The sequence below is a fragment of the Melanerpes formicivorus genome, unplaced genomic scaffold (assembly GCF_026170545.1).
Source record: "Melanerpes formicivorus ecotype bairdi unplaced genomic scaffold, bMelFor1.0.p_v2 SCAF_6, whole genome shotgun sequence".
NCBI lineage: Eukaryota > Metazoa > Chordata > Aves > Piciformes > Picidae > Melanerpes > Melanerpes formicivorus.
Genome location: NW_027142358.1, coordinates 34731278 through 34751106, shown reverse-complemented (window position 1 = coordinate 34751106; position 19829 = coordinate 34731278). Strand labels below are relative to the sequence as shown.

Genomic DNA, 19829 nt, shown 5'->3' with positions numbered 1-19829 from the left:
CTCCACAGCCTTCCTGTAGGTTTCCTCCACATACTGAAATGCAGCTAGAAGATCTCCCTGGAGCCTTCTATTTCCCAGGATGAAGAGCCCCTACTCTCTCAGCCTGAGTTCAAGCGGCACCTCCTGTGTGCTAGTTTGTACCCGCTGCCCCTTGTCTTACCACAGGGCACCACTGAGAAGAGCCTGGCCCCATCTTCATGACCTTCACTCATTAGATATTTGTAGCCACTGATCACATCCCCTCTGAATCTTCTGTTTTCCAGGCCAAAGAGGCCAAAGCCTCTCAATCTCTCCCCATATTAGAGTTCCTCCAGTCCCCGAATCATCCCTGTGGCCCTGCTTGGGATTCTCTCCAGGAGTTTCCCTTCCCTCTTGAACTGGGTAGCGCAGAATTGGACACAGTATCCCAGGTGTCACCGGTTGGGGCTGTCCCCTTAAGAAAGGGAATACGGTGGACGGAAGTTGGTAAATGAAAAGAACAATCTAAACTAATTTCATTGGTAAAGTGGGAGGAAGCACCTTCTGAACTGGGAGTGCAGGAGTAGTAACCTGGGCATTCCGGCACTTTATCTTCAGTCTTGCTTCCGCTCCTCCGCAGGGCAGCAGCTTTCTGTGCTGGGCTTTCTGCTAAGGCTTCGGCCTTGAAACTGATAAAGGCCTGTATTAACTCCTTCCCAGTTAACACAAATGGCTTCTAACTTTTTTTTTCTCTTTCTCTCTCTTTCTAACCCACTCTGGGGAAAAGGGAGAGAGAGGGGGAGAGTGGAGGTGGGGAACCCCCTCAGCAGTGGGGGGGAACTCTCATTTCTGTGTTGCTTTATTCTATATCTTTGTATATATTGTAGATATTGTAAATTTGTATATATTCCCCTGCATATCCTACATTGCTTTGTAAATATACAGCTCCACTGCTTTGCTAATTCAGCTGTGAGGTTTTTTTTTTCCCCTTTCCCTTCAGTTTTCTTTCCCATTACTTTGCAGGGGGGAGGGAGGAGGATTTCGGGCCTTACCCTTCCAACCCTACCACACCAGGTATGGCTTCCACAGAGCAGAGTAGAAGGGGAAGAGAATCTGCCTCGACCTGCAGGCCACATTCATCTTGTTGCAGCCCAGGAGACCACTGGTGTGCTTGGCCTCTAGGGCACGTGGCTGGCTCATGGGGAACTTGTCCACCAGCAGCAGCAGCAGCTTCTCTGCAGAGCTGCTTTCCACAGCTTGGAACACAATGTCTGAACACACAGCCAAGTGTGGCTAGAAAGGGTCACTGTGTGAATGTGTGCCAGCACTTAGGAGGCACAAGCAATGCTACCTGAGCACACAACTCCAGCATCTTCACGGTGGCCACAGTTGTGGATGCCCCAGCCGTTGTGCCTGCACTGGAAGAGGGAGGACTGATTGCCTGTGCAGTGCACATCATCCAGGTAGATGCTGCCAGAGCCTTGTCCAAAGTAGGCATTAGATGGTGCAGAAAGAGCAAAGCCACATCCTAGCTGCCTGCAGACCACCTGGGCATCGCTCAGGTCCCAGCTGTCATGACAGACAGTGCCCCAGCTCCCGTTGGTGTGAATCTCTACACGACCTTCACAGCGGTTCGTGCCATTCACCGGCCTCAGGGAGGCACCTTGGAAAAGGAGGGAGAGGGAAGAGATGGGAAAACCATCTCTCTAGCACTCTGGTGCCTTCTCTCAGCGTGGCACTGCCACACTTGCTCAGTTTCAGGCCAGCAGAACTGCCACCTCCAGCTCAGGTAGGCTGTTTGCTTCTCTGGCTCTGCTCTGCCCTGGGCAAGAGCAATCCCCACCCTGTGAGCCCCAAAAGTAATGGCCTTGAAAATCATGACAAGTTGTTCAGACCCACCTGGAGGAGCTGTGGAGCTGGCTGGGGTTGTCACTGTGGTACCTGTATTGGAGGAAGAGAAAGAAAGAAGTGAGGAGCTTGTGGGTGTAGGAGCATGTCCAGGTTTGCTCTCAGCAGCGGGGATGTTGGTGCCACCCTGTCGGATGGCAATGCAGAGCCGGAGGGATTCTGTGGGGTGGTCTGCCACAGTGGGAGCAAAGTGAATCATAATTGATTAGAGTCCTAGGCCCCCTGTTGGACTCTCTGCAGTAGTTTCCCTTCTTCCTTGAATTGGAGAGCCCAGAACTGGAAACATTACCCTAGATGTGGCTTCACCACGACAGAATAGAGGAGGGGACAACTTCCCTTGACCTGCAGGCCACATTCGCCTTGTTGCAGCCCAGGTGACCACTGGTGTGCTTGGCCTCTAGGGCACGTGGCTGGCTCATGGGGAACTTATCCGCCAGCAGCAGCAGAAGCTTCTCTGCAGAGCTGCTTTCCACAGCTTGGAACACAATGTCTGAACTCACAGCCAGGTGTGGCTAGAAAGGGTCACTGTTTGAATGTGTGAATGTGTGAGGAGAGAGAGGGAAGAGATGAGAAAACCTTCAATGGTCCCTTCAACGCTCTCCAAATGAAGTGCTCTTCCTTAAGGTAGTCTGTGTAAAGCCATGCTTTTGGGTCACACTCTTACGCTTATGTAACATGGAGTTTATTCTAATCACCCCTCCCCTGAACAGTCCTCTGAAATTCACCTCAGGTGGCTTTTGAAGGTCTCCAGAGGATACTTCAAAACCTCTTTGGGCATTCTCTTCTAGTGCTGTCACCCTCACAGGGAAGTTTTTCCTCATGTTTAAGTGGAACCTCCTCTCTTGCCATTTGTACTCACTGCCTCTTGCCCTGTGGCTGGGCACCACTGGAAAGAGTCTGACTCCATTCTCCTGGATCTAAACCTTTAGCTATTGATCAGCATTGATTAGATGTCCTCTTGATCTTCTCTTCTCCATGATATAGAGTCCCAGGTCTCTCAGCCTCTCCTCTTAAGGGGGATGCTCCAGTCCCCTAGTCACCTTCAGCCACATACTTGATAGTCTCAAGGGCACAACCATGAGCAAAACACAACCCTCTGGGCCGTGGTGACAGCACAGAGGGTGGCAACCCTCCTGTGCCTCTGCTAAATTTGAGGGACTTAAGTGCTGAGTGCTTTCAGGAGGTTGAATTTGAAGTCCTTTAAAGCAAATATGCCTTGCAGCCAAAGCAGCCCCAGTCCCCCTTCATCCCCTGCTGAAAATCACAGCAACATAAGAGCAAAGTTTTTCAGTAGTCTTTTTGTGGTGGCATTGTGATTTTATTTCATTTGGTTTAACCTGCAGCCCAGTGGGAGCAGCATCCATTGCACTGCACTACAGTTACTTCAGCAGGAAGGAATGGTCAATCACAACATTGGTGGTTGGGGGTTTTAAGGAGACAGCATGATGCGATCTCCCTGCAGGCTGCTTTACAGCTGAGCTCTGCAGACAGAAGCTGATTAAATTAGCTCTTGAGCAGAATGCATGGAACCAAAGTAGAGAGCGAGCCCTCCCCTTACTCCTACCTCCTTTGGAAGAATGCTCCTGCAAGGTGACAGGTTGTCCATCCCAGGTGGCACCCAGGAGTGCTGTGTTCAGGAGCAGTAACCACAGCAAGGGGATGGTGGTACCCATCTTGTTAAAAGGTGGCACTAAGGCACAGCAGCAGAATTTATACCCTGCTGCTGTCAAAGAGTGAGGCTGCCCAGGGCAGTCTGGCCAATGGTGTGGCTGGTTTCTTGTGCAATACTTTTATGACTACCTGATCCCTGCAGGGCGATTACATCAAGCTGCCATTTGCTGATAGCTTTTCCTACTGCCCGTGTTAGAAATTATCTTAGCTGTGTGTATAGGCCCAGCACTACCTTTGGAACCAGGCTGGGGTAGCTATGTGTTTCTTTGCCCTCACCAGCCCCATTTTATTTGTTTACTGCTCATAGCTAGTGGCTTGATTAAGTAGATTGAGGCGTGGTCAAAGTGATGCTGGGGACAGAGTGGCCAGGCGGAAAGGGACCTGGGGGGTAGCGTTGGACAGCAGCTGAACATGAGCCAGCAGTGTGCCCAGGTGGCCAGGAAGGCCAATGGCATGCTGGCCTGCATCAGGAAGAGTGTGGCCAGCAGGAGCAGGGAACTCATTCTGCCCTGTGCTCAGCACTGGTTAGACCACACCTTGAGTCCTGTGTCTGGTTCTGGGCTCCTGAATTCAAGAAAGATGTTGAGATGCTGGAAGGTGTGCAGAGAAGGGCAAAAGGGCTGGAGAGTGGAACAGTGGAACGGGTTGCAGAGGGAGGTGGTTGGGGTCCCATTCCTGGAGATATTCAAGGTGAAGGCTTGACAGGGCTCTGGGCAACCTGATCTAGTTGAGGATGTCCCTGATGACTGTGTAGAGGTTTGGGCTGGATGACCTTCGGAGGTCCCTTCCAACCCAGACCATTCTGTGGTTCTATAATTCTATGATTCCAGCCTTCCTCCTGCAGGAAAGCACAGCTTGGGTCTAAAGGGAGCAAAGAGTCCTCTTTCTGCAAAGTTTCACAGCAGTAGAACAGAGGAAAGAAAGACAAAAGGCCAGAGTGCAGAAACAGCATCAGAAGCTGTCAAAGCGGTCACTGAGAAGAGCAAAGCGGAGGACAATGGTAAATAAAACCGATTGTATTCAGATGTTAACAAAGAAATGTAAGCTGACCACTGCTATCCACAGCTCTGCTGCTCAGGACTTCCTGACCACAGCAAAAACAACAGCATGTTCTCAGTGGAGCAATCCCACACCACCACTGAGAAGGGGCTATGGGGTCAGAACCTTGCCTCGTGAGAACTAAGCGAGGAGCCCAAGTGCCTGGAAAGCAGCTTTGCAGAAAAGGGGCTGCGGGTTCTGGGGAAGGAATTGATCATGAACCAGCAATGTGCTGCTGGAGCAAAAACGGCCAGTGGCCTCTTGCACCTGCCAGCAGGTCAGTGGAGGTGATCCTCCCTCTCTGCTCAGCACCAGTGAGGCACAGGTGGGGTGCAGGTTCCAGTTTGGGCTCCCCAGTACGAGAGAGATGTGGAAGAGTTTGCCCAGAGGGGCTGTGGAGTCTCCTTCTGCAAGAGATTCAAAACCTGAGTGGATGTGATCCTGTGCAACCTGATCAAGGTATACCTGTGTTAGCAGGGGGGTTGGACTGGATGATCTCCAGAGGTCCCTTCCAAACCCCTACCAGCCTGTGATTCTGTGTGGCATGGACATACTAGAGGAAGCCTAGCAAGGAGCCGCTGAAATGATTGAGACGGGAAGATCTCTCATACAAGGAGAGGCCCAGAGAAGAGAAGGCTATGGGGAACCTCATAAATGTGTACCAGTACCTGATGGGATGGAGTAAATCATAGAAGAGGATCACAGAATCAGTTTGCTTGGGAAAAAAAAACAACTCACCTTAAGATCATCAAATCCAACCGTGTGGTGCTAATCCATGTCCCTCAGTGCCACATCTCTGCCTCTTCTGAACACCTCCAGGGATGGGGATTCAACCATCTCCCTGGGGAGCCTGTGCCAGGCTTTGAGAACCTCTCCAGACAAGAAGTTTTTTCTCATATTGGCTTTAAACCTCCCCTGCTGCAAGTCAAGGCCATTTCCTCTTGTCCTAAAGACAGAGCCAGGCTCTTCTCAGTGGTGCCTGTTGGCAGGATGAGAAGCAGTAGGCATGAACTGAAGTGCAGTGAGTTGCATCTAAATATAAGTACACAGGAACTTCACTGTGAGGGTGATAAAGCAGTGGAATAGGTTACCCAGAGAAGTTCCATTCCCTCCATTCTTCAAGGCATCCAAACCCAGCTGAACAGACTCATGAGTAACCTGCTTTCTCTGACCCTGTTTTGAGGAATGGGATAGATTAGAGACTCTCCAGAACATCCAGTGGCACAGTAAACCCTAAAATCTATGGATGACACCAAGGATATTCAGGAGCAGAGGAGGGCTAAATGTCCTGTGGTTAAGTTTCACAGAACCACAATGTTTAGAAAAGATCCTTAGACCATCAGCTACAACCATCATCTAGCTCTACCAGGGCCACCACTACACCATATGCTGGAGCACCTTGTCTAGACAACCTTTCAAAACACCCAGGGATGATGAATTACTGAGGGTTATCCACCACAATCAACTCTGCCAGCGTGCTTCTCTAACACTAACTTTGCCGTTGGAGTTCTTGCCAGGCCTTGTCGCTTCCAGCTTACTCTTGCACTCCTGGCATTGCCAGGAAAGGCTCTTTGGCTTGAGTGAGGCTCTGTGCCTCTGGGTTTGGTAACAGGCACCGGTGATTTACAGAGTCCTAGGAAGAAGTTCTATGCAGAGAGAGTGATTGCGCTATGGAATGGGCTGCCCGGGGAGGTGGTGGAGTCACCATCCCTGGAGGTGTTCAGGAGGAGACTTGATGGGGTGCTTGGTGCCATGGGTTAGCTGTTTGGGTGGGTTGGATTGGTTGATGGGTTGGACACGATGATCTTGAAGGTCTCTTCCAACCTGGTTTGGTTTATTCTAATAAAGGTTTATTCTAACAAAGGTACAAAGCGACTGAGATAACCTCTCCTTCCTGTTGCATGTTCTGAGATCAGAGGAGAAGGAAGTTTGCAGAAGAATAAAGCCCCATAAACACCTGTGAAGAACCTGGGGTGTGAGGCTGCACTCCTAGTAGCTGCTTGGTGGTCCTCTGCTATTCTCACAGCAGCAGGAAACAGAAACTGCTGCCTTGGCTCTTGACCACAGTCCACTGAGACAAAGCACATGGGAGCAAATCTGTAACAGCAAAGCTTTCAGGAACACGAAACCTAAAGATGTTTCTTTAAGGAAATCATCCTTGGGTAACTCAGGATATCTCCTGTGAGAGGTCAGCTGCTCCCTGGAACAACTACTCTCTCTATGTGGGTCCAAGAAACAGAGGTGAGCTTCTCTGTGCCAGTTCAATGGGAAAGGCAGGTCCAAACTGCTGAAGACTGAAGTTTTCAAACACAATTGTCAGTCTGTTTTGGTAGCACTGAGGGCTGTTAAAGACATTTTGGATGCTCTGTGAGTTTCCCTGCACCATCTGCCAGTTTCAAGGAACATCCTATGTTTGCAGACCTTGGGTGGCCAGGGTCCTGCAAGGAAGACTGGGGAACACATAGCCCAGTAGCCATCAAGGCTGCAAGACAAGACGGGAGCCTCTCTGCATTGGTGTGACCAGGCCTGCACTTCTTCCACAACATGATACATTGCATTTCAGTCACATTCTGAGTGAAGGTCCTCAGTGGTCAGAACAGCCTACCTCTGAGAGATTTCTGGAGCAGAGCAGGAGTGCAGCCTTGGTGAATGCTCCTTGTGGACAGTATCTGCTCCTGTCTTACACTATCATAGAATCACAGAACCATTCTGGTTGGAAAACACCTTTAAGAGAATCAAGTCCAACCATTCTCTAACTCCGCCAGCCTGGTGCTAATCCATGTCCCTCAGCACCACATCTGTGTCTTCTAAACACCTCTAGGGATGGGGATTCAACCACCTCCCTGGGCAGCCTGTGCCAGTGTTTGAGAACCCTTCCAGGAAAGAAGCTGCTTCTAACATCCAACTTAAACCTGCCCTGGTGCAACTTGAGGCCATTTCTTCTCATCCTGTCACTTGTTACTAAGGAGAAGAAACCAACCACCTCCTGGCTCCAACCTGCATTCAAGAAGTTGCAGGGAGTGAGGAGGTTTCCCCTCAGCCTCCTTTTCTCCAGGCTAAACAAGCCCAGGCCCCCTCAGCTGCTCCTCCCCAGCCCTGTTCTCCAGAGCCCTTCACCATCTTTGTTGGCCTTCTCTGGGCCTGCTCCATGACCTCCATGTCTATGTTGGTTTTGGCAGCTGTCTTCTTTCTTACTGCTTTACACCTGATCCTCAGGAGCACTCTTTGCCTTCTAGCCTCTTTTCATACTTCTCTCTTCAGATCATCCTTAGTTCTTTGAAGGATTTTCAGCTGAGTGATTTCTAGTCTTCAAGCAATACCAACTTCCATTCTAAACTATACCAGCTCTGGGGGGAGCCTGAGGCAGGGGGCTACTGAAGGAGGAAGCTGGCTACTGTGAACCAAGAAGAAAACTTGGCTCCAAGACTTCCAACTCTCTTCAGTCCTACAATCTGTTCACTTTCATCCCCTAACTTTGCCTTCAAACCAGGAGAAGGACCAGCAGGAAGGAGATGCTGCTGCTGGTTGCCAGAGGGAATTGCTCAGGGGAAGTCATCTCCTCAGTGCAGGAACACCTCAATGCATGGACAGCCACAGGTCCTGAAAAGAGAGCCCAGCAGAGGTGCTGTGCTGCAGGTGTGTGCTGAGGGCACCGATGTAAACCCAGGGAAAGCTCAGAGGGCAGCAACAGGCATTTTGTTCTGCGTGAGAGATTCCTTCAGGGGAAGAGTGGGAAAGGAGTAATCCACTTAGCACTTTCCCTTGCAAGGTGTTGCTCAACTTTTATGCTCCTTTACATCTGATACAAACTGGTAAAGGGCAGAGTCCTCCTACAGAGAGCTGAAGGTGACCTTTGCACACCATTTTGTCTGAATGCTTTTAACCCTTCCAGCTCCTTTCAGGAGGTGTTTCCAGCACTAATCCAACAGCTGAAGGGATGGAGCAGCTGGACTTAGGAATGTGTAGCTTTAACAGCTTAAATCAGCTGTGTGGGGACTTTCTCTGAACCACAATGGCAGGCTAGAGTGTGAATCTCATGAGCAGCTATTGCCTTTGGATTACTTTTTCCCCCCTAACTAACCGGGCAGATGGAATCACAGAGTTGTCAGGGCGGGAAGGGACTTCAAGGATCATCCAGTCCCAACCCCCTGCCATCCAGCCCTGGGCAGGGACACCGCACAGGGACCTTGAAAGGCCATTTAGTCCAAGCCCTCTGCAGTCAGCAGAGACATCCCCACTTAGAGCAGCTTGCTCAGAGCCCCAGCCAAGCTGAGCTGGAATGTTTGCAGGGATAAGGCTTCTGCCACCTCCCTGGGCAACCTGTGCCAGTCTCTCACCATTCTCTTTGTAAAAAGTTTCTTCTTCATCTCTAGTACAAAACTCCCCTCTTTTAGTTTCAATCCATCCCCCCAGGGCCTGTCATAACAGACCCTGCTCAAAGTCTGTCCCCATCTTTTGTACCACCCCCTTGACGCGCTGAAAGGCCACCAGGAGGTCTCCCTGGAGCCTTCCCTTCTCCAGGCTGGACAACCCCAGCTCTCTCAGCCTGGCCTCACGGCAGAGGGGTTTCAGCCCTCAGATCATTCTTCTGGCCCCACTCTAACAGCTCCACATCCTTTTTGTGCTGAAGGCTCCTGAGCTGGACCCAGCACTGCAGGTGAGGTCTCACCAGAGCAGAGCAGAGCAGAGGGACAGAATCCCCTCTCTATACCTGCTGCCCATGATTCCCTTGATGCAGCCCAGGGCACAGCTAGCCTTCTAGGCTGTGAGAGCACGTTGCCAGCTCTTGTCCAGATTTCATCCTGTGTTAGGTAATGCACTATCATTTGACATGTACCTGGGAGCCAAGACTGGGCACTGCAATTAAATATTTGCCCTAGCAAGAAAACTTCACAAACCTTGAAATAATTTTTCTGCTGTGAATAGTTTCCCAAAGTCTGTGGAAGCCATGGGGGTAGATAAATGTTTGCCTTGATCTCAGCAAGATCAGGCCTCCAGAGCACTTCTCAAAATCCCTTCTGAAGGTGTTTGCTGAAACACTTAACTGCTCCACTGGTGCACTCAGCTCACAAGTTGCACAAGGAGGGTGCCCACTCAGGGCAGCATACCTCACCCTCCACACTGGAAAGCTTCCAAAAGGCCAAATCAGACTGTGCCAGAGCTTTCTGCAGAGCAGCAGAGCATGACCATTCCACTGCCAAGCAGTGGGGTTTGTTCCTTGCATACAGAGAAAACACAGCAATCATAGGATGGAAAGGGTTAGATCACAGACCACAGGATGTTAGGGGTTGGAAGGGACCTCAGGAGATCACCAAGTCCAACATCCCTGCCAGAGCAGGACCATAGAATCCAGCACAGGTCACACAGGAACACATCCAGATCACTCTTGAAAGTCTCCAGAGAAGGAGAAGCCACAAGCTCTCTGGGCAGCCTGCTCCAGTGCTCTGTGAGCCTCACAGTGAAGAAGTTCCTCCTCATGTTGGGTTGGAACCTCCTGTGCTGGAGTTTATGTCCACTGCCCCTTGTCCTACCACAGGGTGCAACTGAGCAGAGCTAAGTGGAAGAGCAAAGATGGAAGTGACCTCTAGAGATCGAGTCCAGCATCCTTGCCAAAGCAGGATCACCCAGGGCAATGCTCTTGGCAAGTCTGAACAAGCAATAAGGCCTGGCCAGGGGGCACCAGGCTGTTTGCTAGTAGCTAAAAAACCCCAAGAACTGGTAAAAAGAAGAGAGCCTGGAATATGACCATAGCATAATGCACAGGCAGGCACTGGCCACAGGAACTGACTGCCCAAGTGCTCACAGCTTGCTGAAAAGGCTTAGGCAAGGCTTAGCTGCCTGAGCCTGCCACTGCAGACCCTGCAAATGGAACTTTAGAATAAACCTATTAGAATAAACCAGACCAGGTTGGAAGAGACCTTCAAGATCATCGTGTCCAACCCATCAACCAATCCAACCCACCCAAACAGCTAACCCATGGCACCAAGCACCCCATCAAGTCTCCTTCTGAACACCTTCAATGACAGCGACTCCACCACCTCCCTGGGCAGCCCATTCCAATGGGCAATCACTCTTTCTGTATAGAACTTCTTCCTAACATCCAACCTGAACCTCCCTTGGCGCAGCCTGAGACTGTGTCCTCTTGTTCTGGTACTGGGTGCCTGGGAGAAGAGACCATCATCAGCCTGTCTACAACCTCCCTTCAGGTAGTTGTAGAGAGTGATAAGGTCACCCCTGAGTCTCCTCTTCTCCAGGCTAAGCAGCCCCAGCTCCCTCAGCCTCTCCTCATAGGGCTTGTGTTCCAAGCCCCTCACCAACTTTGTTGCTCTTCTCTGGACTCGTTCCAGCAAGTCAACCTCCTTCCTAAACTGAGGGGCCCAGAACTGGACACAGTACTCGAGGTGTGGCCTAACCAGTGCAGTGTACAGGGGCAGAATGACCTCCCTGCTCCTGCTGGCCACACTGTTCTTGATGCAGGCCAGGATGCCATTGGCCCTCTTGGCTGCCTGGGCACACTGCAGGCTCATGTTCAGCCTACCATCAACCAGCACCCCCAGATCCCTCTCTGCCTGGCTGCTCTCAGCCACTCTGACCCCAGCCTGTAGCACTGCATGGGGTTGTTGTGGCCAATGTGCAGAACCCGGCACTTGGATGTGTTCAATCTCCTGCCCTTGGACTCTGCCCATCTGTCCAGCCTGTCGAGGTCCCTCTGCAGAGCCTCTCTACCCTCCAGCAGATCAACTCCTGCCCCCAGCTTGGTGTCATCAGCAAATTTACTGATGATGGACTCAATGCCCTCATCCAGATCATCAATAAAGATGTTAAAGAGCACAGGGCCCAGCACTGATCCTTGGGGCACACCACTAGTGACTGGCTGCCAGCTGGATGTGGCACCATTCACCACCACTCTCTGGGCTCGGCCCTCCAGCCAGTTCCTAACCCATCGCAGTGTGCTCCCATCCAAGCCATGGGCTGACAGCTTGGCCAGCAGTTTGCTATGGGGGACGGTGTCAAAGGCCTTGCTGAGGTCCAGGTAGACTACATCAACAGGCCTCCCCACATCCACCAGGCAGTCACCTGATCATAGAAGGAGATCAGGTTGGTCAGGCAGAACCTGCCCTTCCTAAATCCATGCTGGCTAGGCCTGATCCCTTGGCCATCCTGTAAGTGCTGTGTTATTGCACTCAGGATGACCTGTTCCATGATCTTGCCTGGCACTGAGGTCAGGCTGACAGGCCTGTAATTCCCTGGCTCATCCAACCGGCCCTTCTTATGGATGGGCACCACGTTGGCCAGCTTCCAGTCCTCTGGGACCTCGCCAGTGAGCCAGGACTGCTGGAAAATTATGGAGAGTGGCTTGGCCAGCTCATCTGCCAGCTCTCTCAGCACCCTAGGATGAATCCCATCTGGTCCCATGGACTTGTGGGGATCCAGGCTGCTAAGGAGAGTTCCAACCACCTCCTCATGGAACATAGGGATACTGTGCAGCTCCCTGGCTCCTTCTGCCAGCTCTGCAGGCCAGCTGTCAGGAAGACGTTCTGCCCTTCTAGTAAAAATTGAGGCAAAGAAGGTGTTAAGTATCTCTGCCTTTTCCTTATCCTTGGTTACAATGTTCCCCTCCGTATCCACCAAGGAGTGGAGGTTTTCCTTCCCCTTCCTCTTACTATTAATGTATTTATAGAAGGACTTTTTGTTGTCCTTCACAGTAGAGGCCAGTTTAAGCTCCAAGTGTGCTTTTGCCTCCCTAATTCTCTTCCTACAAGACCTAGCAACATCCTTAAACATTCTGTGGGTTGCCTCCCCTCGCTTCCAAAGGTGATACACCTTCTTTTTTTCCCTCAGTTCCATTAAAAGTTCATGAACCATCCAGGCTGGCCGTCTTAGCTAAGGGCCCTAACTTGCTTAGATAAGAGCCCTAGCTTGCTTAGATAAGAGCCCTAGCTTGCTTAGATAAGAGCCCTAGCTTGGTTAGATAAGAGCCCTAGCTTGCTTAGATAAGAGCCCTAGCTTGCTTAGATAAGAGCCCTAGCTTGGTTAGATAGGAAGACTTTTGTACTGATCTGTCTGTGTAAACCGAACAAGAGAGATAAAAAGGGGGAGGCTGGGGGCAATGCCTTGAAGTGAGGTGTTATAAAATGATGTTCTTATGGCTGTCACTGACATTCAGCTTGGTTAGACTGATTGTGAGCTGGAAGTGCCCGAAGGGGGCTACAAGAAAGCTGGGGAGGGACTTGTAGTGATAGGATGAAAAGGGATGGATTGAAGTGTGAGGAGGGTAGATTGAGACTGGAGGTTAGGATGAAATTCTTTACCGTGAGGGTGGTGAGACACTGGGACAGGCTGCCCAGGAAGGTTGTGGATGTCCTCTCCCTGGAGGTCTTCAAAGCCAGGGTGGGGGAGGCCTTGAGCAACCTGGGCTCGTTCCTGCCTGTGGTGGGGGCTTGGGACTGGGTGATCTTTAAGGGCCCTTCCAGCACAAAGCACTCTAAGAATCTCTGCAGTATGGCCCAAGAGCAGTGCAGATCTACAGGAGCATTTAAACTCCTCTGAAGAGATCCTGCATTTTCTTTGCAGGCTCTCTGTCCCCAGGCTCTCCTACACCTCATCCCCTCAATGACCTATGTATTTTTTTTCTTGAGGATTTCACTGTGCTGCATCTGCCTCTGGCTTTGGTGTTCCCTGGTTCACATCAGTACAATAAGACAATGAATCTGCTCTGTCTTGTCATAAGGATGAGTCATCTCTCACAAAACAGTCGATACAGCAGCCTCTGACTGAGTCCATTGTGCTCTGCAGAGCTGCCTCCCTACAGGCTAGGAAGGCTGGTGTGGTTTTGAGCCAAGAACCTGACTTAAAAGCAGTGGTAATGGTACAGGCTTCTGCTGAAGTGACAGCAAGCTTGGAGAGAGGACTGAACACTAACAAGCCCTGAGAATTAGAGGAATGCTTCAGGGGAGGAGAAGAGGAAATGTAAGAGCAGATGTCAGTTACCCACAGCTATCATTCACAGTTACTAAGAGCCCTTCAGCGACTGCACTGCCTGACCTGACACCAGCTTTGGTGCACAGAGGGAGGAGACTTAGCTTGCAGAGCCAAGGAATGGGGGGGACACCATTGATAAAGATAGTAAACACAACTGGCTCCAGACCTGAGCCCTGGGGAACTTTGCTCATGGCTGATTGCCCACTGGATTTAGCTCCCCTCCCCAGCACTCTGGGCACAGCCATGCAGGCAGCTTTCCAGGCAGGGAAGCAGCCACCCATCCAAGCCATGAGCAGCCACTTTCTCCAGGAGGAGGCTGGGAGAGACAGTGCCAAAGGCTTTAAGCAACATCTACAGCCTTTCCCTCATCCACTAGGTGGGTCACCTTCTCACAGGAGGAAATCAGGCTCCTCCAAGCAGAACCTGCCCTTCAAGAACCTGTGCTGACTGGCTGTGATCACCTGGTTGTCCTGAGCATGCCTTGTGAAGGCACTCAGCATTACCTGCTCCATAAAACTTTCCCCAGCACCGAGGTCAGGCTGATACCCTGCAGTTTCTCAGAGCCTGCCACCACATTTGCTAACCTCCAGCCAACAGGAACCTCCCCACCTAGCCAGGGAAGTGCCTTCCCCCAGTTCTCTCAGTACCTTTGGGTGGATCCCATCCTGCTCCATAAACCTGTGTGTGTCTAGGGGGTGCAGCAGGTCACTAACCCTTTCCCCTTGCATTATGGGGGGTTCACTCTGCTTCCTAGTCCTGACTCCTAGTTCAGGGAGCTGGGTACCCTGAGACCAACTGGTCTTACTGTTAAGGACTGAGGAAAGAGGACATGAAGTACCTCACCATTTTCCTCTTTCTTGTCACTGTGCTTTCTCACACATCCAGTTAAGGAGGGAGATTCTCCTTAGTCCTCCTTTGGTTGCTGATGTATTGAATGAAACACTTTCTGTCTTTTTTTGGCAGTAGCCAGATTAAATTCTAGCTGGGCTTTGGCCCTTCCAGTTGTCTCCCTGCATAATCTCACAACATCCTCATAGCCCTGCTGAGCTGCCTACCCCCTTCTTCCAATGGCCTTGAATACTTACTGCAATAAAGGTGCCAAAGGTCTGTTGACTCTGGTGGAGATGATCTGAGAGCTGTCACTGAAGTCCATTTCCACCTGCCTTGGCCACAGTCCAGGGCCAGTCTTGATCCCACACCGTCCAGCATTAAGGATGAAAACTCTCTTTCCAGCAACATCAAAGCAAAGCACAGCTGCTGTGCAGGAAGGGCTCTGATAAGGTGTGCTCCACTGCCAACACCTTTGTGCCCTGCCCCTGCTGTGTCCCACCTTGTGCTGCAGTCACCAGAGGTGCAGCAGGACAGTAGCCCAGCGGATGCAGGCAGTCACAGGCAGGGAATAAAGAAGGCAAACCTACAAGAGCAAGCCTGTAGAGGGTTTTAAACTGAGCACAGCATCCTGAGGCTTTCTAGTTTTCCACTCATCAAGTGTCTTCCCTGGCCAGGCACACCAATTCAGACAAAGATGTAGACAAAATCTACTCTTGCCTTGCCAGCCTCTCAGGAAGGTGGAATCAACGCCGCTGTGAGAAGAACTTTCAGCTCCTCTTTCTGAGCAGCCACTCGTTTCAGATTTCCATGGCCATCTGCCCCCTGCATCACTCCTCCTGCAGGAGGTCAGCTCCACTCAGCAGCGCTGTGCGCAGCACTGCCTGGAGGTGCTGCTAAGCACAGCTGTGTGCAGCTCCCGCGGAGCTTCCATTCGCCCCCTCGTGGACTTGCCCGACCAGAGGTTGATGCAGAATCACAGAATGGCTTGAACTGGAAGGGACCTTAAAGATCACCCACCTCCAACCCCCCTGCCACGGGCAGGGACACTGCCCACCACACCAGGCTGCTCAAAGCCTCTTCCAGCCTGGTCTTAAACACATCCAGGGATGAGGCATCCACAGCTTCTCTGGGCAACCTCTTCCACTGTCTCACCACCCTCATTCTCCTGTAGGACCACAGCTGTAGGGTCAGCCCCATGGTCTGCTGCTGCTCCCTCTGCTTTGGGAAAGAGAAGCAACCAGGCAGACACAGCAAAACCCCACAGCTACCACAGGGCATAGCCTGGGTCACTGCTTTCTCAACCAGTAACCCCTCACCAAACCTATGTTTGCCCCTGGAGAGCAGAGCTCTGCACCATTAGCTCCATCCCAGAGCAGAAGGGAAGGCTGTGGTTCCACTGGAAGCAGCTGCCTGGCATCCATGAACAAGAGACACACTCAGTGGCACTCATCACTCACTGCTCTGGTTTGGTGACTGCCAACCTCTTCATCACCACTGTTCCTCCTGGATACTTGCACCTGCAGCTTTGACCACCTCTGGAGTGCTCTTCTGTTCCACAACAAGGATGTGCATGTATCCTAATGCCCTCCTAGATGTCTCTCCCACTGCAGTTTGGAAAGGTGTAGCTTTTAAAACATCCTCACTCAGATTCTTCAACATAAATGCAGAATAGCTATAGGCAGGGTCCAAACCAAACCCAACACCACAAACCAGCCTCAAGCCACCACAGCCCCAAACAAAACCTGTAGTCCTCTGGTACTGAGACCACAAGACCTTACTGCTTGGCACTTCAGGCACAGAAACCAGACAACTGTTAGTGATGATCATTTCTCTTACAGCTCAAGACCCTGCCTCATGGAATCAGTGAGCTGGCTTCTCGAAGCTGCCTCCCAGCTCAGGGAGACGCAGCCATCGGCTCAGCATCACACAAAGCAGCAGCAGCAGCAGCTCTGCTTTCCCTTTCAGACACTCCAAACTACTGGCAGTCCATCCAGGCTGTCCAATCCCCCTGATTTAGCATCCAACACTTGCTAACATCCCCAGGAAACTGATGCCAAAGCCATCCTGTGCAAAGCATCTGCACACTGGGAGGAGCTGTGTGTTGAGGCAGCAGAGAACCAAACCCCTGAGCCCCAAAGTACAGGCTCACCAATTGCATGGGTGAAAAGCTTCCCTTCCCTGCCTCTGCTCATCAGTAACCTTATCTGAAATACTGAAAAACCATTTAGAGACACCTTTGGTTGTAAGAAACCATCTGGGTAGTTATGGCTGGTGTCGTGACCCAACCCCTGGGAGGAGGGGCTCATGGGAGGCTCTTTAGGGATACCCTAAGGGGTGAAGTGAGGGAAACTGACACCAAGGTGGCTAAAGTGATTACAGATTTACTAATTATGTGTTTGTGCAGATCACTTTGATCATGTGGTGGCCCTTAAAGCAGGCAAGGTGATAACCTCATACATGCCAGAGAGGGGAAAGAGTGGAGAGAGAAGGGAGAAGGCAAGAGAAGTATCACCACACCCAAGCCCAGTGCATTCCACATGGTTGATGTCTTCTTGGTGCTGCCTTTTATTCCTGAATTCCCCTTCACTCCCAGCCTGGGATTGTGGGTGCAGGTGCTCCCAGGGCAGGGTGGATCACAGGCACCTTGGGACCCTGGTCTGGCTGAGTCTTTCTTGGGGAGCCTGCACAGAGTATCCTGGGTGCCTGCACAGAGTATCCTGGGTGCCTGCACAGAGTATCCTGGGTGCCTGCTGCCTTACCTCAGTTGGTGCAGGCTCAGTTGTGAAGATGGCAGCAACAGCCTCGAGTTGGAACTGGTGTAGGCACCCAAGCAGCATCTGAATTGTGACCTCCTGTTCCAAGACTGCAGTGGTTGCTTGATGGTTGCTGAAAATGAGGAACTTCTTCACTGTGAGGGTCACAGAGCCCTGAAACAGGCACCCCAGAGAGGTTGTGGAGTCTTCTCTGGAGACTTTCAGGAGCCATCTGGATCTGTTCCTGTGCAACTCGTGCTGGATTCTATGGCCCTGCTCTGGCAGGGGGGTTGGTCTCGATGATCTCCGGATGTCCCTTCCAACCCCTAACATCCTGCGATCCCTATGATGTGTGATTACAAAGGGGAGCAGATAAGTAGGCTGCTCGAGGCAGACTTCTATGCCAACGACGCTTCCACAGCTGGATTCGAGAAGACTAAATGCTAAAGACGTCTCGGGATATGCATGTGGCTGTGGAGATCTGCTGCAAAGAAATGAGTTGTAAAGAAACACGAGAAACCAGAACAAAGTTTTCGAGCCCATGCCCGGCAGCGACCGCTCGCAGCAACAAATCGCAGCGCAGGCCGCTAGAGGGCGCCATGGGCAAAGGCTTCGCAGCGCTCTGCGCCCTCAGCTCCATCCCAAAGCAGAAGGGAAGGCTGCGGCTCCCTGGAAGCAGCTGTCTGCCATCCACGAACGACGGACAGAAGAGAAGCAACAACCTCTCGTGTGCCATCTGCCCCAGGAACTCAGCAGGGGCAAGCAGGATGATTCAGAACTCCACTTCTCATGCAAGTGCTGCAAGAAGATCAGCAGCTGGAAAGGGTCTGTGCTTGCAGGGTTACCTTGGAGGTGAAAGGAAGATGAATTAGTCCCAGGTCACGGTGCTGAAACTCTTCTGTGGGGCTTCAAATGAATGCAGGGGAGCATGCAGAAATGCAAGTGCAGGGTCAGTTTCAGTGCTGAGATAAGCCTGCTTGGTTTGAGGTCAGTTAAAACCATAAACATACAGGGGAAAAACCAACAGTGAATGTGAGTAAAATGATGAACCGAGGGGGATGGAGGAAGGGAAAGGAGCCTGGTCTGGTTCTGTTAGTAAGATGGACCAGGCATTTATCTAGGGCAGGCAGTTCCCTCCAGCCTTTGAACAGAAAATCCTTCCTGCACTTTAAACATTAGCTGACACATCTTTCCACAACCACTCTCCATCTCAGCCTGCTTCAGCTGCTCATCCCAGGCACTGCTGATAAAACCCAACCCAGCCAGCTAGAGACCAAGCAAAACCAAACCAAACCAAACATTGAATGACTTTGGTTATTAAGAGACCACAACAACAAACAACAGGAACTAACAGAATCAATCAGCTCTGTAAATTATGCAACCACTTGCTTTGAAATGAAAAGGCAAATGGAAAACAACCTCAGCTTTAACACAGCTTCCTGGCTTTGGGGCTTTAGCTCAGTTTTTGCTGGTTGGGTTAGGTGCAGAGGATCATAGAATCACAGAAAGGTTTTGGCTGGAAAGGACCTTTAAAAAGTCACCCAGTCCTGCCCTGCAGTCAGCAAGGACATCTTGCAACTAGATCAAGTTCCTCAGAGCCCCAAACAACCTGACCTGGAATGGTTCCCAGTGATGAGGCATCTCCCACCAATCTGGGTAACCTGAGGTAGTGTTTCACCACCCTCATCATAAAACATGTCTTCCTCCTCTCTGGTATAAAGGCAGGTAGGGCTTGCACTCATTTTTGCTGAGAGCTGGATGTCACTCACACAGGCTATGGGTGGTCTGCAAAATAACATACACTTAAAAAGGAAGCTGAGGCTTTACTCATCATCATAAGATGCATTTCAACAGGCAGCTGAAGCTTTACTCATCATCAGTAAGATAAACTTGCAGTGCAAGCAAGCAGCTCTGCAAGACCACTCTACTTAGCATCTTTCATTCTAGAAAGTCCTGCAGACCTCCAGTCTTTGGCACAATAATATCTTGGAAGCTCTTCAGACTTACCACAGTGATGGAAGGACTAAATCCATAATGAGCTGTTCAGTCAGGTCAAGTCTCAACACACAGGCTCACTGAGTAAATTCAGAGTGATCCAAGGGTGGGCACTGGCACCCAGGGACACAGAGGCTCCCCAGGCTGGGGTGAACTGGCTGAAGCAGAAATGATGTTTCAGCTGGAGGGAGAAGGAGCACTGGCAGGCATCTGGGTGGGGAGGGTTTCGTGCTGTAAGGACTGCAGCCCTTTAACAGTCACAGAATCATTGGATTGTTAGGGTTGGAAGAGACCTCAAGGATCATCCAGTTCCAAGCCCCCTGCTATGGGCAGGGACCCCTCACACTACATCAGGTTGCTCGGAGCCACATCCAGCCTGGCTGTCAAAACCTCCAGAGATGGCAGTCATAAACTGCCAGCTGCCTGGTTTCCAAGCAGAAGAACATGATTGGGAATGGGAGTCTCCAAAAGTCATCTATAACCCTTGGGTTTATTCCTGGAGATACACATTTCAATAGAGGAAAGGGAAAGCTCTCATCTTACTGTTTGCCCAACAGTAATTGCCCAACTGTAATTAAATGCAGCTGATTGCTCCCCTTCACACTGAGATAACCCCATCCACTATCTAAGCTTCAAGGGCATCCAGAAAAAGAATCATGAAGTCATTGCAGGTGGAAAAGACCTCAAAGATCA

The 19829-nt window shown here is 51.0% G+C and overlaps 1 protein-coding gene across 1 annotated transcript in view; it reads right to left on the bottom strand.

Moving 5' to 3' along the window:
* The window catches only part of DMBT1 (deleted in malignant brain tumors 1), a 46251-nt gene extending 42712 nt beyond the window's left edge, over nucleotides 1–3539 (bottom strand). Inside the window, 4 exon segments of the mRNA XM_068140484.1 lie at nucleotides 1030–1229; nucleotides 1310–1621; nucleotides 1900–2037; nucleotides 3431–3539. Coding sequence (XP_067996585.1) covers nucleotides 1030–1229; nucleotides 1310–1621; nucleotides 1900–2037; nucleotides 3431–3539 — 759 coding nt within the window.
* Nucleotides 3540–19829: the final 16290 nt, after the last annotated feature.